This window comes from Octodon degus, unplaced genomic scaffold, assembly GCF_000260255.1.
Source record: "Octodon degus isolate 3935 unplaced genomic scaffold, OctDeg1.0 scaffold00246, whole genome shotgun sequence".
Classification (NCBI taxonomy): domain Eukaryota; kingdom Metazoa; phylum Chordata; class Mammalia; order Rodentia; family Octodontidae; genus Octodon; species Octodon degus.
In genome coordinates this window covers 2,202,300-2,222,720 of record NW_004524822.1, presented here as the reverse complement: position 1 = coordinate 2,222,720, position 20,421 = coordinate 2,202,300, and the positions used below count along the sequence as shown (strand labels likewise).

The window sequence follows — 20,421 nt, the reverse complement described above, 5'->3', positions numbered from 1 at the left end:
TTTGAGATAGGGTCTCACTATGCAGTTTAGGCTGGCATTGAGCTCACTTTGTAGCCCAGGCTGGTCTTGAGCTTGCAATGATCTTCCTGCCTCAGTCTCCTGAGTTCTGGTATTATAAGCATGCAACTACTCTTAAAATAATTAAGTTTAGCCTTTTTGATTACACCTAAAAATGCTACCAACAAAACAAAAAGGAGAACATCTGTACTCTGACAGAGATAAATTACTATGAACTATTTTGAAGAAGTCTTCAGTGTTGTTTGGGTGTAAATAGTTTATGTTTGAATAATAATCACAGGAACATTGTAGATGCCAGAAAAATTACAGTTCTCAAAGACAAAGAATACACTATTCAAACTTTTAACCCATATTGTCAATCATTTTAGCACTTAAAATCCAGCCTCAATGAATACCAGCCTAAATTATACCAAGTATTAGATGATGGAAAGCGACTTCTGCTATCAGTCAGCTGCTCAGATCTAGAAAGCCAGCTAAATCAATTCGGAGAGCGTTGGCTAAATAATACCAATAAAGTGTCTAAGGAACTTCACAGGTTGGAAACAATATTGAAACACTGGACCAGGTAAGAGGATGATTATTTTGTATACTTTTAATAATTAGGGCAGTGTATTGAGACTACTGGATGCTGGACTTGGAAAAGATACACACATTATTACATAATTTAGAAATAGATGAACAGTTGTAGAGTGACAATTTTTTGTAAACATATCGTCAAGCTGAGCAGGAAGACAGCTGCATACTGAAACTTACCTTTATTTAAACTGTCACCCTTCTTTGCCTATGCATAGGTACTCCCAGTAAAACTTTAGAAGTAGAGAAAGCAGAGTAAATGTTGATTAAGGAAAACATCTCAAGGACCATGGGAAGTTTTTGAAGGGAGTAGATGGTTGCTTTTGCATGATAAAGTACTCTCTCATTTCAAAGAACTTTCATAAACATTATCTAGTATTTCCAAGAATCAGCGTGAAGGAAGAGAAAATAATCTGTTTTTGTTTTCTTTAAGGTTATAGATGGGAAAGCGGAAACTGAGAGATAGACTGGGTCAAAGTATTAATATTAAGAGAGGATTCCAGAGTGCCAACCTAGTGCAGTTTCCGTCTAAATCTATCAAGGCTCTTGTAAAACTTTTGTCATTGGTGAATCAAATGACTGAGCAGAAGACAGGGATTGGATACTCAATTGATTCATTAATATACTTACAGATATCAAAGCGAATCTGCAGATCTAATTCGCTGGTTACAGTCTGCAAAAGATAGGCTAGTATTCTGGACTCAGCAATCTGTGACAGTCCCACAAGAACTGGAAATGGTCCGTGATCATCTAAATGCTTTCCTGGTGAGTCTGATAATCAAAGGCATTTGATTCAACTTTGTGTTTTCAAGGCAGAACGTAAGGCCTAACCCCTACCCAGAGAAAGGGAGCCACAGTGATGGGTGCTGAGTGTCCTGTGCACACTGCCAGGGGTCACCTCTGCTTATGCTCGACACTGGCTCTGTCCAGTAATTACCACGTAACAGTTGACCTTCAGCTGAGTGCTACTGTGTGATAATTTCACTCACCTCTGCAGAACCCAACTTAGTGCTCCCTTGAAGATATTGAGGAAGGCTGTCCTATGCAATAAACTGATCTCTATTCTCAAATGAAAGGTCTAACTACATAATCCTAATGTGAATAGTGCTACTTCTTTTAGGAGTTTTCTAAAGAAGTGGATGCTAAGTCCTCCCTGAAATCATCTGTTCTGAGCACTGGAAATCAGCTTCTTCGATTGAAGAAAGTGGACACGGCTGCCCTGCGCTCCGAGTTGTCCCACATTGATAGCCAGTGGATGGACCTCCTGACAAATATTCCAGCTGTCCAGGAAAAGCTCCACCAGGTATGGAAGTAAGGACGGGTTTAGTTGATAGTACCTGATTTAAGCTATATAAAACATAAACAAAACTGTATTAATCGACTTTTGCTTACAAATTGGTAGCAGCTTTGTCTTAGACATCTGTCTTCTCTTCCTAACCATGTATTATACAGTAAAAAGGAAACATTTCATGGAGCTATATTCAGATAGCACTACTTCCAAAAGCTCCTTGATTATGTGTAGGTGTGTTTGTGTGTATGCATTGGGATCTTTGGCTTTGTTTAAAACTATTTTTCAGGGCCAGATAAATAGCTCAGCAGATTAAAGTGCCTGCAAGTAGGCACAGGGGTGGGGGGTTCGATCACTGGGCCTGCTTTGCCAGCCCCACCCCCATGGCACACTGAGATGGCAACTGAGACTGGACGTGCTGGCGTGCCTGCAATTCCAGCTCTTGGGAGGCTGTAAACAGGCAGATCACTACAAGTCTGATCTAATAGTGAGACCCTGAACACCCTGTAGACCCTTCCCTAAAAAAAATAAAAATAAAAAATCAGACTATTTTCCAATGGAACAATATGAGCAGTTATATAAAATAAGTGGCCCTGAAGATTTATGATATGGTATGGTAAAAGGTCTAGTGTTTCACATACAAGAGAACAACTAGAATTCAGTAAAGGTAGGTATAATCAGGCATCTCTTAAAAAGCAGGGTTCCATTCCAGAAAATACATCCTTGGGCCATCTTGTCAACATCATAGAGTATATTCACATGAACCAAGATGTCTACAATGTCACCAGACAATATTATCACCTGGGACAATCATCATATATGTTAGTGACTGGAAGGTCATTATTTGGTATGTGATTGTACTCCTTTTCTCTGGAATATGCCTCACTCCACTCAAATCCCAGATCATAGTATCATTTTCTCTCTCTAAATGCATGACAACTGCATTTAGTGTACACACCACCTCTCTCTTAGTCAGCATTATATATTCCTAGGAGGGGGACAAATTGCCTATGTTCATCTCTGCCTTTGAGTACCACATTAGAAGTTGATCTATAATTATTTTAAATGACTGCCTCTTCTTACAAATTATTATGTTAAATATGTTCATAAATGTGTGATATATTAAGTAAAATTCAGAGGTTGGTGTATTTTAGTTAGTGCCTCAGGAAGTTGACTGTGCCCTTAGGAATAAATATTAGTATGGCAAAAAAATCTAGAAAATGATAGCTTGTAGTATGGTGTTTTTCTTCTTTTAACATTCCTGAGTCATAATACACAGAGATTTTTTACAAGCTAATTAATAAAATACATCTGTTGAATGTGTTGTAGTTAGATTTTTAAAAACATAAAACTATAAAATAAGAGTATTTTCTTCTTGCTGGTGTTTTGCCTCATTAGTTAATATTTACACAATGTTTACAGGATTAGATATCAAGTGAACATGAAATGACAGGTATTGTTCAGTGTCTGCCTGGTGTTTCAAGCTTCTAAGATCTAAAAATAAAATGCCATTAAGAAATGATAGTTGTGCTGCTACTTCGGTAGGAATTACTGCGGTGTTCTTGTGTGATCACACATTGGGTTTGGATTTAATACTGGAACTTCTGCTGTCTCTGACTTGCCCAGCTCCAGATGGATAAGCTGTCTTCCCGCCATGCCATTTCTGAAGTCATGAGTTGGATTTCTTCAATGGAAAGTGTTATTCAGAAGGATGAAGAGGATATCAAGAACACTATAGGTTGCAAAGCAATTCATAAATACCTTCAGAAATACAAGGTAATTAACACTTTGTTTTGAATTTTTCATGCAGTGCCAGCCCCACCTCCAGGGTACACTGAGACAGCAATTGAGACTGAGCATTGTGGCACGCACCTATAATCCCAGCTCTTGGGAGGCTGTAAACAGGTGGATCACTAGGAGTCCAATCTAGTAGTGAGACCCTGAACACCCTGTAGACCCTTCCTTAAAATATCAATCAATCAATCAATCAATAAAATTTTCATGCAGTTAGGATATTTTATTTGAAAGAACTCCACAACTCAAATTCTAGAACTCAGGTCTTGGGATAAGACTGATTTTGCTGGGCAGCTTGGAACAATGAATATAAACTGGCAAATCCTGCAAGGTCTCATAACTGAGAAGGTAAGCCAGGTGTCCAGCTAGGGCTTGTTTTCACCAGAAAACTTGAAACAGGCACATACTGATGACCAGATAGGAATTCAGAAACATGAGAACTGTATCTCTAGCTATGTATAGCCTTAGAAAGTTTGTCCACTGTTGACAATAATTTTGTTATTCAACAAATAGTAGGGATGAAAAAATAATTATAGTTCAATCCCTGGTTCTGCAAAAAAAAAAAAAAAAGGGTAAGGCAAAAAATAATTATAATAATATATAAACATTATGTAATTTCACCAGCTTTGCATCTTCTGCCTAAATATATGCATATGTATGTTTATATAATGCAAACATGTCCATGTTTGACTTCTGAAAATGATAGGCCAGGGGAATAAACACAACTTGTGCCATTTGGACAAAACCATAAAAAGGATAATGGTAATATTAAGGTAATCTAAGGTGTTTCAACTCCTGGTAAAATAAACTATTTCTGCATGCCATCTTGTTTTCTTATTTCCCCCTTTCTTTCCTTAGGGATTTAAGATAGATATCAACTGCAAACAGCTAACAGTCGATTTTGTGAACCAGTCTGTGTTACAAATCAGCAGTCAGGACGTGGAGAGCAAACGAAGCGATAAGACTGATTTTGCCGAGCAGCTTGGAGCCATGAATAAAAGCTGGCAGATCCTGCAAGGTCTAGTGACTGAGAAGGTGAGCCAGTATCCAGTACTGCCTGTTTTCACCTGAAAACCTGGAGCAGGCAGGTTCTGTCTGGAAGACTCATTTCCCATGTAGTATGGGGCACCAGCGCGCTCCCGGCACTGCCCCTGAAGCTTGGCTCTGAACTTTCTTTAGTCCTGTCGTTTTTCTCTTTGTGTATTTCATGTTTATTGTTCAGTTTTAAAAGATACCTCTTAATTTCTCTTGTCTTTGTTTTTATTCTTGTTTATCAATGATAACCATTGATTCACACTTGATAAAATGAGTTTCTTAAATTGTACATACAATGGGTTATATTTTAGCAATTCTTCACTGGGGAGGTAATAGTGGCTAGAACAGTTTGCTTGCCACTGATTTTCTTTTAATATAAAATTACAAATTTCAATTCATTATGTTTGTTTAGATCCAGCTGTTGGAAGGCTTATTGGAATCTTGGTCAGAATATGAAAATAGTGTACAGTGTCTGAAAACTTGGTTTGCAACCCAGGAAGAGAAATTGAAGCAACAACATCAAATTGGAGACCAGGTTTCCGTTCAGAACGCACTGAAAGACTGTCAGGTAAAGGATCCAGGAGGCTCACATGCATGTCCCTTTCACAGTTTCATGCAGATGCTGAAAAAGATGCAAGCTAAATAATTTTCAAAACTTGCATTTGGAAACACATTTCTCTAATTACGTGGCTAACAGACTTTTTGCCACTTTTGTTCCAGCTGCTTTAATGTATTTATTTTTTAATTAATTTTATTGAGAAAGAAATAGCAATGAGATAATTTTAAAACAGGTTCGTAGGACAGTTACAATAATTAATATATTGCATATTGTTGTCTTCATAGTAGTTATTCATAGTATAAGACGCAGACATGATATCTTGTCTAAACACTATTAGTACAAATCTTTCTTCTCATTGAACTAAGAGAAAGTAGCTGTATATCTATGCTAACTATTTTGTTTACACAGATTTTTTTTCACTACAAAATGGTCCTTCATTTATATCTCCCTTTTTTGTTTAGTTTTGTCAGAGATGGGTATTCCATTGCTATTCAAATATTGTAGGTATGTGAATTCAGCAGAATAATCCTATATAGTCCAGTAGTCCATCATAGCAGTGGGATATCCATAGAACTGGCAATTTCAGAAGTTGTTGTCTTGAGCAAAAAAAAAAAAAAAAAAAGTTGTTGACTTGAGAATTGAAAGGTATAGCAGAACTAAATGGAAAGCGAGGACTTAAGGATTAAACAACAAAGAGAGGGCAAGGACAAAAGCTAGGAAACATGGCAGGGGCAAAGCCATACATTTAAATACACACGATGGATAAGGCAATGATCCTGAGAATCTCCAACAGGTTTTTGAAACTAGCAGTTAATTGGTAGGATTCTCACCCTGACTGACTATATGTGCTGATACCTGTGAACTAAGCAACTGCACCAAGGATAGCAATGTGTATTACTAGGGTCATGCTTGGAATGCCTGTCATTCTGGTCTTCTAAATACGTACTGCTTCTAATGTCATATCAATTACTGCTATACTCTCTCACAAGTAAATATTTGTTTTAATAAAAAGGTAAAAAAGAAAACAAGAGACAAGAAAAAAATGTCATAGGACTGTCCTGCTACAATGTATTTATTTTTTGAGACACAGTCTCACCGTATAATTCAGGCTGGCCTTGAATTTACTATGTACTCAGGCTGGCCTCCAACTTGGGGTGATCCTTCTGCTTCAGCGTCTGAAGTACCAGGATGCCAGGCACGCACCACTCAGTTTGGCTGTCTTTAAAATTTTTTAATGATGCAAGTTTTCAAACAATCTCATAAGTAGAGAGAAATGTAGTAAGTCTTACATACCAATTACTAGATCTAAAACTGTATGATTTTGGATATATCCAACTGAATTCTTTTTTTTTTTCCTTAAGGGTGTCATAGTGCATCCCAGAGATTATGTCATTTTGTCACTAAAAACTATAATACACATCTTTTAAACATATTTTATTGTACAACCATAATAGTACTACAAAAATAATAATGGTTTCTTGATATTATTTCATATTTAAGTTATAATCACATTTCCTGAATATTTTAAATTTTTTTTAATTCAAAATAAAATTACAGTGTCTGTGTACCATATTTACTTGTAAGAATTCTTAAGTCTCCGTAATATTTTCTGATACAACTACTGATTGCAGAAACCAGGCTGATCTCACGCCCAGCACTAGCCAGCCCAGGTTCCTCCCTTACGGCGTCACTTCTCTGCTTTGTGCTTCCCGTGAGTGGAGAGCTCCAGAGGCTTGCTTGGATCCCAGTTCTGCTCTGGAGTAAACACTTCATGGGCAACAGCGTTCCCTCCTGCTCTGTCCCAGGGAGGAGCTCAGGGAGCCTCAGCCCCCTCTAGTCGAGGACCGAGGGCTCAGGTGCAGAGACTGCTTTCCTAATGTCTTCCAGGGACCTAGCTACACGTAATTTCCTCACACATCTGTACATACAGTGTGAGCTCTTCCTGTTAATGCTGCAATCCAAAGGATTTTAAAATAATGCAGTACTTTTCACTAGGCTGCAGATTAGCTATGACTTCATTTATCTTGCATCCTACAAATGCCCCTTCCCCTAAATCTTGTTTTTCTGTTTTAGAGTTCAGAAAGAAAGGACTTGAGTAAAAATTTCTCCAATCAGTATATTTTCTATACCAATTTGGTATATATAATTTTCTATATCGATTTGGGACACATTTAATGAGACAGCATCTATTTAAGCACTCAGTCAGAGACATAAGGACTGGCAAAAAGACTTGTAACATGCTCCAAAGGCATAAAAATGGCAAAGAAGAGCATCCAATAGAAAAGAATTTTTAAATAATCTTTCTTTTTTTGTGGGGGGGAGGCAGGTCTCACTATGTAGTTCAAGGCTGTTCCCGTAGTGTAGTGGTTATCACGTTCCCCTCACACTATGTAGTTCAGGCTGGCCTTGAACTCGCTGTGTCTTCCAGTGTAGCTTGAAACTCGCGGAAATCCTCCTGCTTCAGCCCTCGAAGGGCTGGGATGACAGGCATGTGCCAACACTCCTAGCAGTAATCATTTTTAAAATGCTTTACATCAGAAGATGGGCACATAAAAAAGCCTAAAGACCAGAAATGTACACCAGCCGATCTCACTACACTTCCAGTTTGCCAAGGACCAGTCATAGTTTGAGTTTAGGCCATAAATCCTAACATCTACAAATAAGCCAGAATTTCAAAAATTTTGTTCTTAAGGATGAAAAGTCATGTCTTCTGTTGAGTTTTTTTTTCATTTTTTTTTTTTTTTTATTTTAAAGAGAATAAAAAGGGACCGGGGAGATAGCTCAGTAGAATAAGTGCCTACCTGGAAAGCACAGGGTCCTGAATTCAATCCCCAGTACCGCAAAAATAAATAAATAAATAAATAAATAAATAAAATTTAAAAATACAGAATTTCAAAACAAGATGATAAGAAATTAACAATGATTTTTATGTTGCCTATTGTTATCTTCTAAGTAGTTGTTCATATTATTAGATAAAAAATGATATTTTATACAATGGAGTATTACTCAACAATAAAAAAAGATAAAGGGGCCGGCCTGATAGCTCAGTGGACTAAAGCTTAGTCAGAGCACAGTGGCCGAGGTTAGATTCCCAGCATGCCATGCTGGCCCCACCCCCGGGGCATGCTGAGACAGCGATTGAGACTGGGCATGAGGGCACACACCTGTAATCCCAGTTCTTGAGAGGCTGAAAACAGGAGAATCACTGCAAGTCTGATCTATGTAGTGAGAGTCTGAACACCCTGTACTAAATGCTGTATCACCTGTACTAAATGCATAAGAAAAGATAAGCATGAGACTTTTATAGGCCAAGGGATGCAACTAGAGACCATACTAATAAGTGAGTAAATCAGTCCTGCATGTTGAAACATCATCATATTGTCTTCCTAGTGTGAGAAACTGAAGAGTAAATAAAATCCAAATGGTAAAATAGATGTTGTAAAGGGGAAAGAATCTGCTCAAAAGAGAGAAAGAACAGCTAGGATGGGTGAAAGGAGAAAAAAAGAGAGAAAGAAAGATAGGATAATTATACTACTAATTTCTATTTATTGAAAGGAATAGCTATGCTTAATTGTTTGATCCATTTTGCATGCCTATTCCTGTTCAGTTTTGAGCTAAAGATTTCTACTGATTTTAGAGAGCAGTTTTTAGTATTAACAAGGTTAGTGTTTTGCTGATTCACTCTTGGGATGGCTTGACTGTTGGCAGACTGAAATACTACCATAGTGTAACTTCTCCTTTTTTCCTTTTCCTTCCCATTTTCTTTTTTCTCTTCCTATTTTTTTTTCATTTTCTTTAATGTACTTTCCCCACCACTTTCCCTTTGTTTCTTTTCCTGTGTATGTCTTCTGTGTATTAGAGATGCATTAGAATCTGGAAAATATTACGGAAGCCTGGCCAACTTAGGCTACTCCCAAGACCTAAGTTTCAGTCTCCCAGCGTCAGTTCGGGCACTGCTGGGAGAGAAAGCCTACACTGTGGTTTAAAGATGTCCCTGTTAATACCATTTTATGGCTTCAAATGAAAAGTCACTTCTGTGAAACAAGATCGTGCAAAGAAAGTTACCACACTGCCATTTTGAAATATCACACATAAATTACAGGGGCCTAACTGGCGGGTTCTATTTGGCATTGCCACAAACCTTGATAAAATTTATTGTCATTTTTGAGAACTTATTCTTTTGGACCAAAGTATAAAATTCAAGCCAACACACTTAAATCAGTGACTGGATTCAGGCTGCATTTTGTTTAAAAATTCCTGAATATTTGTCCGGTCTTTTAGAGATGATTTATTAATTTAAAGCAACATAAAAAGTGATATTTATGAGTTAAACCAAGTTGAGAATGATTTATTGTAACAAAAACATTAGTTCTGGCCTTTCCCTTCATTGATCAGAAGTGGAATAATCTTTTCATTATTATTGAAGGGAAAGGTTTCCTTCTTGGATTTTGCTCTTATGCCCACATACACTATAGGGCATTTTTACTGAGATGTGTTTCTAACCAGAGTATCACATCTTTAATATTTGTCACTGAAAATAGTCAATGCTTATGGATAAATGAGTATAAAATTAATTTATAAGAGGTAAATTTTAGTATCATACTGACAGGATTATTTACATCTATGTATCAAAATCTCAATAAGTACCTAATATATTATTTGTCAAATATAAATCACAGTTATGTTGTATGGCTTTTTATAGTAATAAAGAGAAAGCTTGCAAAAATTAAATTAATTATATTTTCTTCACTACATAAAGGACCTGCAATCCCAGTAATAACTAGATTCTGTCTCTAGTATTTATCAATGCAGTCATAATATTGACCGAATTATAAACTAGAAATGAAAGAATAATAATAACGAAAACAAAAGTGATCTATTTAAGCTACTAAGTGCCTGAATTTCTGATTAACTGCATCAAGACAAAAATAGCTTAGTAGTTGTTGAAGAAAAAAAGATACATTCTTTATTATTTATAGTGAAATATAAATATGGCAAACTGCTAAGTGAAATATAAGTATGGCAAACAAGTGGCTTCATATCATGTCTTATATTTGGTTAGTTTTTGACAGATCAAAAGACAATTGAATATACACTGACTTAATTTTGTATCTCTTGGTAAGCAGAAAATAGCTTATTGTCCTTATTTTCTAAATGAGGGAGTGAGCACAACGGACGCGTAAACAGAAGAGGTGATGAAGGGCACGAGGAGGCACACAGCTTGTGATTAGCCTAGTAGATACAGGACTCAGCGTTCACACCAACCGTATCACCAGCTACCAATATTATTACCCGCATATATGGAACACGAGAAGGGCTGCAAGTCATTTTTATGTAGCTGAGACTTCATCTGAACAGAAAAGTATTTTGAGATTTTCCTCTCCTCTAACCTCCAGGACCTGCAAGTGCACTTTTCCCTCCAGAAGTGTGCCTCTGAATCTAGGAGCATAACCGTAGCTCACTGCCTGGCTCCGTCAGCACTAGGCATGGGATTCATGCTTCTCCTAGCTTAGGTCCAGCAGCTCACCTCCCGCACTGGGCCTAGGAGTCAGGAGGTTCAAAGAGCTTAGGTTGGCTGCCCCCCTGGGCCTCACCAGGTCTGTGACCTCAGCCAGTTTGGATGACCTGATCTTCCAGTGTATTTATCTATTAAATGTTAATGTTTGTCTGAGCCAGCTTTATGGAACTTCTTTTTGTTTGCTTATTTGTTTTTGTGGAACTGGGGATTGAATTCAGGCCCTTGCACTTGTCAGGCAAGCACTTATTCTTTTGAGCCATCTCCCCGGCCCCCGGAACTTCGTATTTTAAGATGGCATTAAATATATATGTTGGATTGTGACTGTTGTATGGGGGACCTTTTTCTCATTGTATTTTTCTTTCTTGAACATTTTATCTGATAGTTATAAATGAACCTCCTGGAGAAAATGAAGATTTGAGTCCAGAAAAAGCTTCTAAACTTTCAAAATCATGTGTGATCATAGTATTTCAAAAGAAAGGCAAGATAATGGAAATGCTTTCTCAAACTTCTGCTTTGCCAGCTGAAGAAACTGAGTCCGAGTCAACATTTTTCACTTACCAGAACAACACAATAGGATCAAACATTTCTGGACCTCAAACACTGCGCTGCTGGACGTCTTCCAAGCAGATAGGCTGTGTAACTTTTGAAATACCAAATGGCAATATGACTTTTTAAATAATTTTACCAGGCTGGGGAGATGGCTCAGTGGAATAAGTGCTTCGCTGGCAAGCACAAAGGCCTGAGTTCAATCTCGGTTCTGCCAAAATAATAATAATAATAATAATAATAATAATTTTACCAATTCTGACATATTTCCTTGTAACTTTTTAGAAAAAAAAATTATATGATGGTATTTTTTTTCTGGTAAGTAATCAGATTCAACATTTTTAAAGGTACAGCAATTCCCCAACTGATTAGTAAAAGCCTTATTTTTTTTTACATTCAAATATAGGAAAACATACTATTATGTGGAGACCCTTTTTGAGAATGGAGATTATTTTGGTTTGCAACAGGTTTTTAGTCCCCAAAACTATCATAGCTCGATTTTAAGGTTCCGTAATAGAACAATTTTAAATTATTATTTTTTAAAATCTTTCAGGATCTTGAAGATTTGATTAAAGCGAAAGAAAAAGAAGTAGAGAAAATTGAGCAGAACGGGCTTGCTCTGATTCAGAACAAGAAAGAAGAAGTGTGTGGCACGGTCATGAGCACACTGCAGGAGCTCAGCCAGGCCTGGGCCAGCCTGGAGCACATGGTAACGCAGCGCGCAGAGCCTCGGCTAGCTCTTGTCCACTCTGCGAGTGTTAGCTTGACTTTGTAATCAGTTGCCAAATCTGTCTATCACCTCTTTGTGCCCTAAAACCCATTTCATTTACCTTTTTTAAAAAAGAAGTGTCTTCTCATGCTTCTCCTGAGTTTACTCACTCACTCCCGTAGCTGTTGACACTATCTAGGCCTGGACAATTCTCAACATCTTTCTCCACCCGTGTTCTTTCTCCTGAACACTACGTAGAAACAGGAGATGGTAGACGTTTCCTTGTGCCCATCTCCAGACTCAGCTTTCTACTGTGTCTACCTTATCTTGAACCTGACTTTAAATCTGTTTTACTATATACATTTTTGTAATTCAGTGCAAATGTCTGAAAATAATTGGCCATGGAAGTATCTCATAGTTCTTTCATGGAAATGTTGCCTCATGGAAAAAACAAACTAGTGTAAAGTGGAAACCGAGAAAGTTCCTCTTGATCTTTTGTACTTGCCCTCCTGCCTGCTTTGGAGCTTCCTCAGATAGGGCTGGCACCTGGCTGCACCCATGGGCATTGCCTCATAGCTGGCGCAGCACCTTTGGCCCATCAGATAGTACTTGGATGGGTTGTGGCAGTTTCCCTGTATGCAGAAAAGAAAAGCAGAGAAAGCAAAGGCGAATTAATTTAAATGATCTCTTTCCTTGATCATGGCCCTACCTACTCTGTGTGCTTAGAGCCTTAGATTTAGATTAGTGTTCACATCCAGGAAGTCCCAAGGAGCCATCTTATTAATTGATACAGGCCAAAACAAATACATATAGAAAATCATTTTATATGTTTTGCCTTGAGATACTCATTTGAGGGTGTGTGAGTGTGTGTGTGTGTGTGTGTGTGTGTGTGTGTGTGTGTACAGATATCATTTCTTGGGAAATGATAACCTTAATTTTTTTTTTTAATTTTTATTTTTTGACAGAACTGGGGATTAACTCAGGCCCTTGTGCTTGCCAGGCAAGCTCTTATTCTACTAAACTATCTCCCTGACCCCTGATGTCCCTAATTTAAACATTGTTCTTTTCTAACTATATGATATTAGGTAATTTTCAATACCTCTGAGCACCTCAGTTTTCTCATCTATAAGATAAAGATAATGATTATTCCCATATAATAAGATTATTATCAAGATTCGATGATTTGGCTGGAGAGATAGCGTAGCGGTTTACACATTAGGCTCTATAGTGCGACTTCACAGGTTTGAGTTCCCACTCTGTTGGGGCTGGGGAGATGGCTCAGTACGATAAGCACTTCACTGGCAAACGCAAGGATCTGAGTTCAATCTCTGGTTTCACCAATAAAAAAAAAAAGATTCGATTATTTATTTATTTATTTATTTTTATGAGCAGAATATACTTATTGAGAGAAAGAAAGCTCCTGTCCTGAGAGAGGAACAGGAGGGGGGGCCGAGTGGGTAGTTACCCCCAAGATTCGATGATTTAATGCATTAAAAATACTAAATATATTTCTTAAATAGCTTTATGTAATGCAATTACTTCCTCCCACTTTAAAATCCATGTGTTTATTAATCATCTTTTAACATTGATATTTAGGCTGAGTGTTCAATAGTTTGAAAGGCATAGATTTCAAAGTCGCTCAATTTACCTTTCACACATCTTTCCAGTTTTTTAATAATGCCTGAAACCCTGATGTTTTTAGATGTTAATATCTTCAATCAAGGGGGTATAGATTGTATCACTTTAAGCATTACATAATTACAAGTGTTCCTCTTTTCCAAAAGGCTGGGCAGCTGAAGATACTGTTGAAGTCGGTGCTTGATCAGTGGGGTTGTCACAAAGTGGCCTTTGACGAGATGAATACTTACCTCATGGAGGCCCGATATGCCTTGTCCCGATTCCGGCTGCTGACTGGCTCCTTAGAAGCTGTGCAGGTTCAGGTAGACAATCTTCAGGTAAGGCATGAATTTAAAGCATCTTTAACATTATTTTTAATTGAGAGGATCTACTCATTAGTAAAGCTTCCCAGTATGCTGTTGACATTTAATGTTTTAAAAAAATCTTTCAATTGTACCTGCTTTATTGTGACTTAATCAGATATACCTGTGGGTACCAAGTTCTGGATGAGTGACTATATTAGCAAATTAAATTTTAAACTTCCTCTTAGATAATAACCACCAGCATCAGCAATACTGAATAAAATGATTTTATGCCAAACCAACTTCCTTCATCCGTTATCACTACCTTTTATGTCTCCCCTTTCTCTTTTTATCCTGCCTTTCCAAACACTTTCTAAGGGATTTAAAAGAAAACAAAGAGAAAAATAGCCAAAGTGGTAAATGTGTGCAGTGTTAAGTTGTGACTTTCTTCAGTGCCACAGCCGCAGGCTGTCCAGCGTGTCCACGTCCCTCCTTCCCGCCACTCACTGCTTGCTGTCTTGTGCTTCTTTGCTCCCCGGGTCTAGAATTCACTGCTGCTCGTTCTCCAAGCCGTGGCACAAGCTCTTATCTCAGGCACTGTCTGCAAATCTCCGCTGCCCTCACTTCCCCCGCACACCTGTGTGCTGGGCCACAGTCACTCGCCACTGCCCCTTCCTCTTGACTGATGACACAAGCCCTGGGCTGGGCAGGGCCTGCCCTTGAGGGACAGGTTGCCCCCGTGGGCCCAGCATGCACCTCTGGTCCTGGCAGCCTAGCTCCCTGACTTGGCTCTCTGAACTGATGTGTTGCCAACCTCCTGCCTATTCGTTCTGAAGGAATAGTCTCTTCGGGGGTGAGGTAGGGAGGATTTGAACAGTTGTTGCAGAGACCGAGCAGCATTCAAACCCTTTGAATTTTGAGCACAATATGTATAAAAACAAACTTTGTAACTTTGAGGATATTAGAAGCCTTTTATAATTTAACACATTCTATATGTTAAGTTGTCTAAAGAGGTGAAAGATGAAGGGCACTTCCTTTGAATATTTTGATTTAAGGGCAATCAGATATTGATGTTAAATGGCACTAGAGTCTGGAGCCCAGTTTGCCTGGGGTGTTCTACTAAGAACTCAAGCCTGCCATTTGGGCAGCATTTCCAGGAAAACATCTCCTTGTTCCTTCCTGGTCTTTGGTGGAAAATTCCACCAAACCTTCCTTAGACAGACACTTTGCTTCGAGCAATTTTGAAATACACAGTGCATTATCATTAATTATAGTCACATTCTGTGCCATAGCTCACCACAGGTGGCTCCTCCGATCCAGCTGAGACCGCGAGCTTTTCTTCTTCCCTCTCCCAGATTCTAGGTTTCTCCCATTCCATTCCCATTTTCTGTGATTTCCATGTTTTTGGACAATACTAAAAAGTACACAAAGTGATGTATATGTTAATCAGCTTAACTTAATCACCCTATAATGTAGATATGTATCCAAAGATAATCTGTACTCCTTGAACATGCAGTTATTTTTGTCAATTAAAAATGCAGGGAATTAAAAGAATTTTTTTGCCAAGAACACTCAAAGACAGAACATAGAGATGGTACTCAGGAAGACTACGACTTACAATCTCAGTTACCAGGAGGCTTTGGGGGAGCCACTGCACCAGTGTCCATGGTGTCCTGGTGTTCTGCTGTGAGAGTATCAGTAGCAACCGCAGTGCCAGGTGGTGCTCGTGCCATGACCACATTGCCTACCGGATACTGGAGAAGGATGCACGCTGTGGTCACTTGCAGGAAAATTGGAGATGCCAGTACAAAGACATTTAAATCCAGAGCCTCTCTTATCAGAGCCACAAAATTATTTAAAAGGGAAACATGACTAAATAAAGCTCATGTAGCAGTAGAGCTAAGTCATGCATGTGTATAACATGGTCAGTTCTTTGAAATGTGCTTATCGGGATTTAGATGCTGTCATGTCATCTGTGAGACTTTTTTTTTTTTTTTCCTTTGGGCAGAATCTTCATGATGATTTAGAAAAACAAGAAAGGAGCTTAGAGAAATTTGGCGCTGTCACCAACCAACTACTAAAAGAGTGTCACCCACCTGTGACGGAAACCCTCACCAATACATTGAAAGACGTCAATATGAGGTATGGAGTAGACTCACTTTACACATGATCTATATCCCAACATTATTGCTGACATTTCAAATTTACGCTCTTCACATTCTACTTTAAAAATATTTTCATTTTCATAAAATGAGTATGATAGCAAATACAGAGTGGAGATGTTTGGAAATAATTAAAACTGGTATATTCCAAAAGATCACTCACCTTTGACATAGAACAGTGAGTGACATGTTACTTTGAATCATGTTAAATAGAAAGGAATCATCCCTGCGTTGTTTCCATGTTCACATGAACCTGGATCATGACAAAGAAAATAGAGAATAACAGTGTTTGGTGAGGGCTGACGGTCTGCCCACGCATGTTGGCGCTTCTCCTCAGATGGAATAACTTGCTGGAAGAGATTGCCGAGCAGCTGCACTGGAGCAAGGCCCTCCTTCAGCTTTGGCAGCGATACAAGGATTACTCCGGTCAGTGTGCTGCCACCATTCAGCAGCAGGAGGAACGCACCAGCGAGCTGCTGAAGGTAGCTGCTGACAAGGACATCGCCGACAGTGAGGTCGCTACGTGGATTCAAGATTGCAATGTACGTGCAGGGACTACCCTGTTTCCCCAGCGTGCCATGCCCAGACTTCACGAGCTTAGCAGGGCTCATGCTAATGTGTATGCGCGTGGATATGTCTCACCCTGTGACAGTTATCCAAAAGTTATTGTCTTATGTTAAGAAATCTTCTAGGATTGCAGAACCCAGTTGGACATGCTGAAGATGTATGGGTTCCCCTCCCATTATTTCATTTTTCTCACTTTTACTAATGGAATATAATCCAGGAGACAGACTTAGGTTATCCGTTTTTACCGAGATGGCTATAGAAGAAATGATCTCATGAGGTATCAAATTATACCTTTACTGTTAAAGTTTTCATCCACTTAGATTTGTTATCTCCTATGTAAACATCTACAATAGCTTTGTCTAGGAATTTGGTGGTATAAAGAAGTCTTTCTTGTCTTGATTTATTGCTATACTTCTTTTTAATAGCTTTTAAGTAATTCTCTTTTTCACTGTAGCTGCCAGTAAGCTACTTAAGGTTTTCAAAAAAGGCTCTGCTCTTATTTCATGCATTACATGGCTCTTACTGTTTATCCTTATTTGTCTTTATTTCAATGAACTTGTTACAAAAATCATCTTATAAACTTTCTCAACTCCATTTATTAGGATTAGGCAAGTTATAAGATCTATGTAAGTAAAAGTTTAATGTCTCCTAATATCTTCAATCTGAGTAATAAATCTAACACGAAAGAGGAACATTTACAATACAAAATAAGATTTGAGTTTTGCTTTGCATGTGTGTGCATGTCTCTCTCTCTCTCTGTCTGTCTGTCTGTCTCTCTCTTTCTCTTTCTCCCTTTCCTTCTCCCTCTCCCTCTGTGTATGTGTATGTACATAGTTTGTCCTTACAATAGCTGCCATTTTCATTCGAAAGACTCTTTGTTTCCTGCCAATGTCAAGATTGAAGGAATCCCTTGTCTCTCTGGTAGTCGTTCTGAAAGTATAGGCCCTCTCCTCTCTACCATTTCCCCCATGAGCAAGCTATGCTGGTTTTATTATCAGAAGAGTACACACAGTATTTGCATGTGTGGTTATATGTACTATCTATATGCAATAAGTGTGCATTTTGTGGATGTATGATGTACATATAAAATGTTGATATATGTAGGGACTATTTTTAAAAATTGCATTCAATTTTTGATCACTCTCATGCAAGTAGAAGGTGTTTAGCATAGCAATAAAACAAATGGGAGTCACTGTGCCTAGGTGAACTGCCCTTTGCTTGTTGCAGATTGTACTGAACAGCACACTGCATTGATCACTTCAAGGTGCATGGCTGTTTGTGTCCATTTCTTCCAGGACCTCCTCAAAGGACTTGGGACCATCAAAGATTCCCTTTTCATTCTCCATGAGCTGGGAGAACAACTCAAGCAGCAAGTGGATGCCTCAGCAGCCGAGGCCATTCAGTCTGATCAGCTCTCCCTGAGCCAGCACTTGTGTACCCTGGAGCAAGCGCTTTGCAAACAGCAGACTGCATTACAGGTACAGAGTTCATGTTCAGTGTGTGTTTCAAGCTGGGTGTTTCATGCAGTGTCTGGGCATAAACATAGGAAATGCAATTTTCTTTAGTGGAGCAATGGCTCCACCAAGACCAAGGCAAACTTGGAAGGTCCAATGGAAACAAGTGAAGATAACAAGGGCTTTTCACTGTTCTCTGTAGTATAATTTTAAGATCTTTCTGAGAGATAAACCCCCGAACCATGCCTGCTTCCTTGGTATGTCCAACTAACTAACACTAAGTGCCATTAACATTAATATTTACTTGGGTTTTGCAAAAATCTGAATTATTTAAGATGTAATTCATGATGTATTTAAATAATCACGTTCATTGTTGACAAATGGTATATAAAAATAAGTCTACTTTTTAGAAAACTTACATAAATGAAGTGAAATTTTATATCATGGGGCTTATTATTTTAAAACAGCTTCTCTCTGGAATGGCAATTTGATATAAGAATGTGGAAAGTAGTTTCAACATATATTTGCCATTTCATTAGGTTGCATTAATATACCAACTGATTTCACTAAAACAGTGACGGTGTTTTGTGGTTAAAGGCTGGTGTTGTTGACTATGAAACCTTTGCCAAGAGCCTGGAAGCTCTGGAGGCCTGGATTATGGAAGCTGAGGAGGTGCTCCAAGGCCAAGACCCTGCCCACTCATCTGATCTCTCCACCATCCAGGAAAGGATGGAAGAACTTAAAGTACGTATGCTTGCATGACCGTCCCAGATCTCCTACTCCTGTCCTCAAAGTCATAAGCACGACTTAGAACCAGTGTGGGCCTGCTTATTTTAGAATTTCCAAGGAAACTCTTCAGCATCTCTGCCCACCTTCCTTCCTTGGAGGAGTACACACTGTGCTCAGTGTTAGTCCAGCCAGGGCCAGTTCTAGAAACCACCTCTCTCTTCTTTCCACTTCCCGTCCCTTCTACTGGCCATCCATCACTTCCCTAATACCTCCTGCACCTCCCAACTGTCGCTAACAGCATCTTCTTGGTTCTTCCACCTTCGTGATCCCATCTTCCTGGACAACACAACCTCCTGCAGGTCTTACAACCTTCCCCCCACTCACCTACTCTCCTGCTGGCTCAGTTAGGATGAGTTACTTCTTTAAAGTTTTATTTAATTACTTTGATTTAAACATTTCACATATTCTGACTGGGAAGATAGCTTGGCAGTCTAAGTGCTTGCCTGGCAAGTGCAAGGACCTGGGTTCAATTCCCTGGCACTGCATGCTGTGCTGGTCCCGGAACTGGGCGTAATGGTGCACACCTGTAATCCCAGAGTTGGCGAGGCTGATACAGGAGGATCACTAAAAGTCCAAGCTATGTAGCAAGACCCTATACCAAGTAAATAAGTAAGCAAGTAAGTAAATAAATAAATACTTTTCTAAAAAAAAACATAAAAACATTTCACATATTCCAAAACATCACACTGAGCTTGGCAGAATGCAGGCATGTGCCTGTAATCTCAACATTCTGACAGGTTGATGCAGAAGGATCATAAATCCAAGCCTAGTCTGTGCAACCTGAACCTCATCTCAGAATAAACAATTTTAAAAAGCTCGGGGATGTTGTTCACTAGAAAGGCCCTGGATTCAAGTTTCGGGGCTGCCAAGAAACAAGTAGCAAACAAAAAAGCACAGTGTACCCTTAAACAGTGCCTAATCATGAAATGACAATTAGCAGTATTTGATAATTTTTAAAAAGAGAAATGAAAGGTTTTACTCAATTACTAACAATTTGAAATATTCAGTAATGTAGAAAACAATATCACAGGTGTTATCATATTATCTACCTGGTTAAAACCCCTGTGACTTCCCACTGTTCTTAAGATAAACACCAGTGGAACCAAGAAATTCCCGCAGAACTTTTCTTTGGCTTCCCTCGTGATTTCCTCTTTCCTTTGCAGTCCATCTCTCCACCCTCTTGTCCCTTGGCAATCACACAACTGCCCAGTGTCTGGGTGCTTATTTTTCCTTTCTGCATGAGCTCAGGACCTTGAACTTTCCAGGCAAGCACTTATTCCACTGAGCTATCTCCCCAGACCCCTTCTTTCTGAGTTCTTGTGCCTACCAATTCTTTCCATCCCAAAGAAGAAAAAAATTCCTGATTGTTTTGTTTAATGTTGCTCTTTCATTTTCTTCTTCTTCTTCTTCTTCTTCTTCTTCTTCTTCTTCTTCTTCTTCTTCTTCTTCTTCTTCTTCTTCTTCTTCTTCTTCTTCTTCTTCTTCTTCTT

At 38.7% G+C, this 20,421-nt stretch overlaps 1 protein-coding gene across 1 annotated transcript in view; it reads left to right on the top strand.

Moving 5' to 3' along the window:
* Syne1 (spectrin repeat containing nuclear envelope protein 1) overlaps positions 1-20,421 on the top strand; it is a 564,055-nt gene that overhangs the window by 458,631 nt on the left and 85,003 nt on the right. The window contains 12 exon segments of the mRNA XM_023706255.1: positions 387-583; positions 1,224-1,356; positions 1,712-1,894; positions 3,506-3,655; positions 4,532-4,708; positions 5,121-5,276; positions 11,885-12,040; positions 13,825-13,995; positions 15,968-16,101; positions 16,459-16,663; positions 17,984-18,166; positions 18,740-18,886. Coding sequence (XP_023562023.1) covers positions 387-583; positions 1,224-1,356; positions 1,712-1,894; positions 3,506-3,655; positions 4,532-4,708; positions 5,121-5,276; positions 11,885-12,040; positions 13,825-13,995; positions 15,968-16,101; positions 16,459-16,663; positions 17,984-18,166; positions 18,740-18,886 — 1,992 coding nt within the window.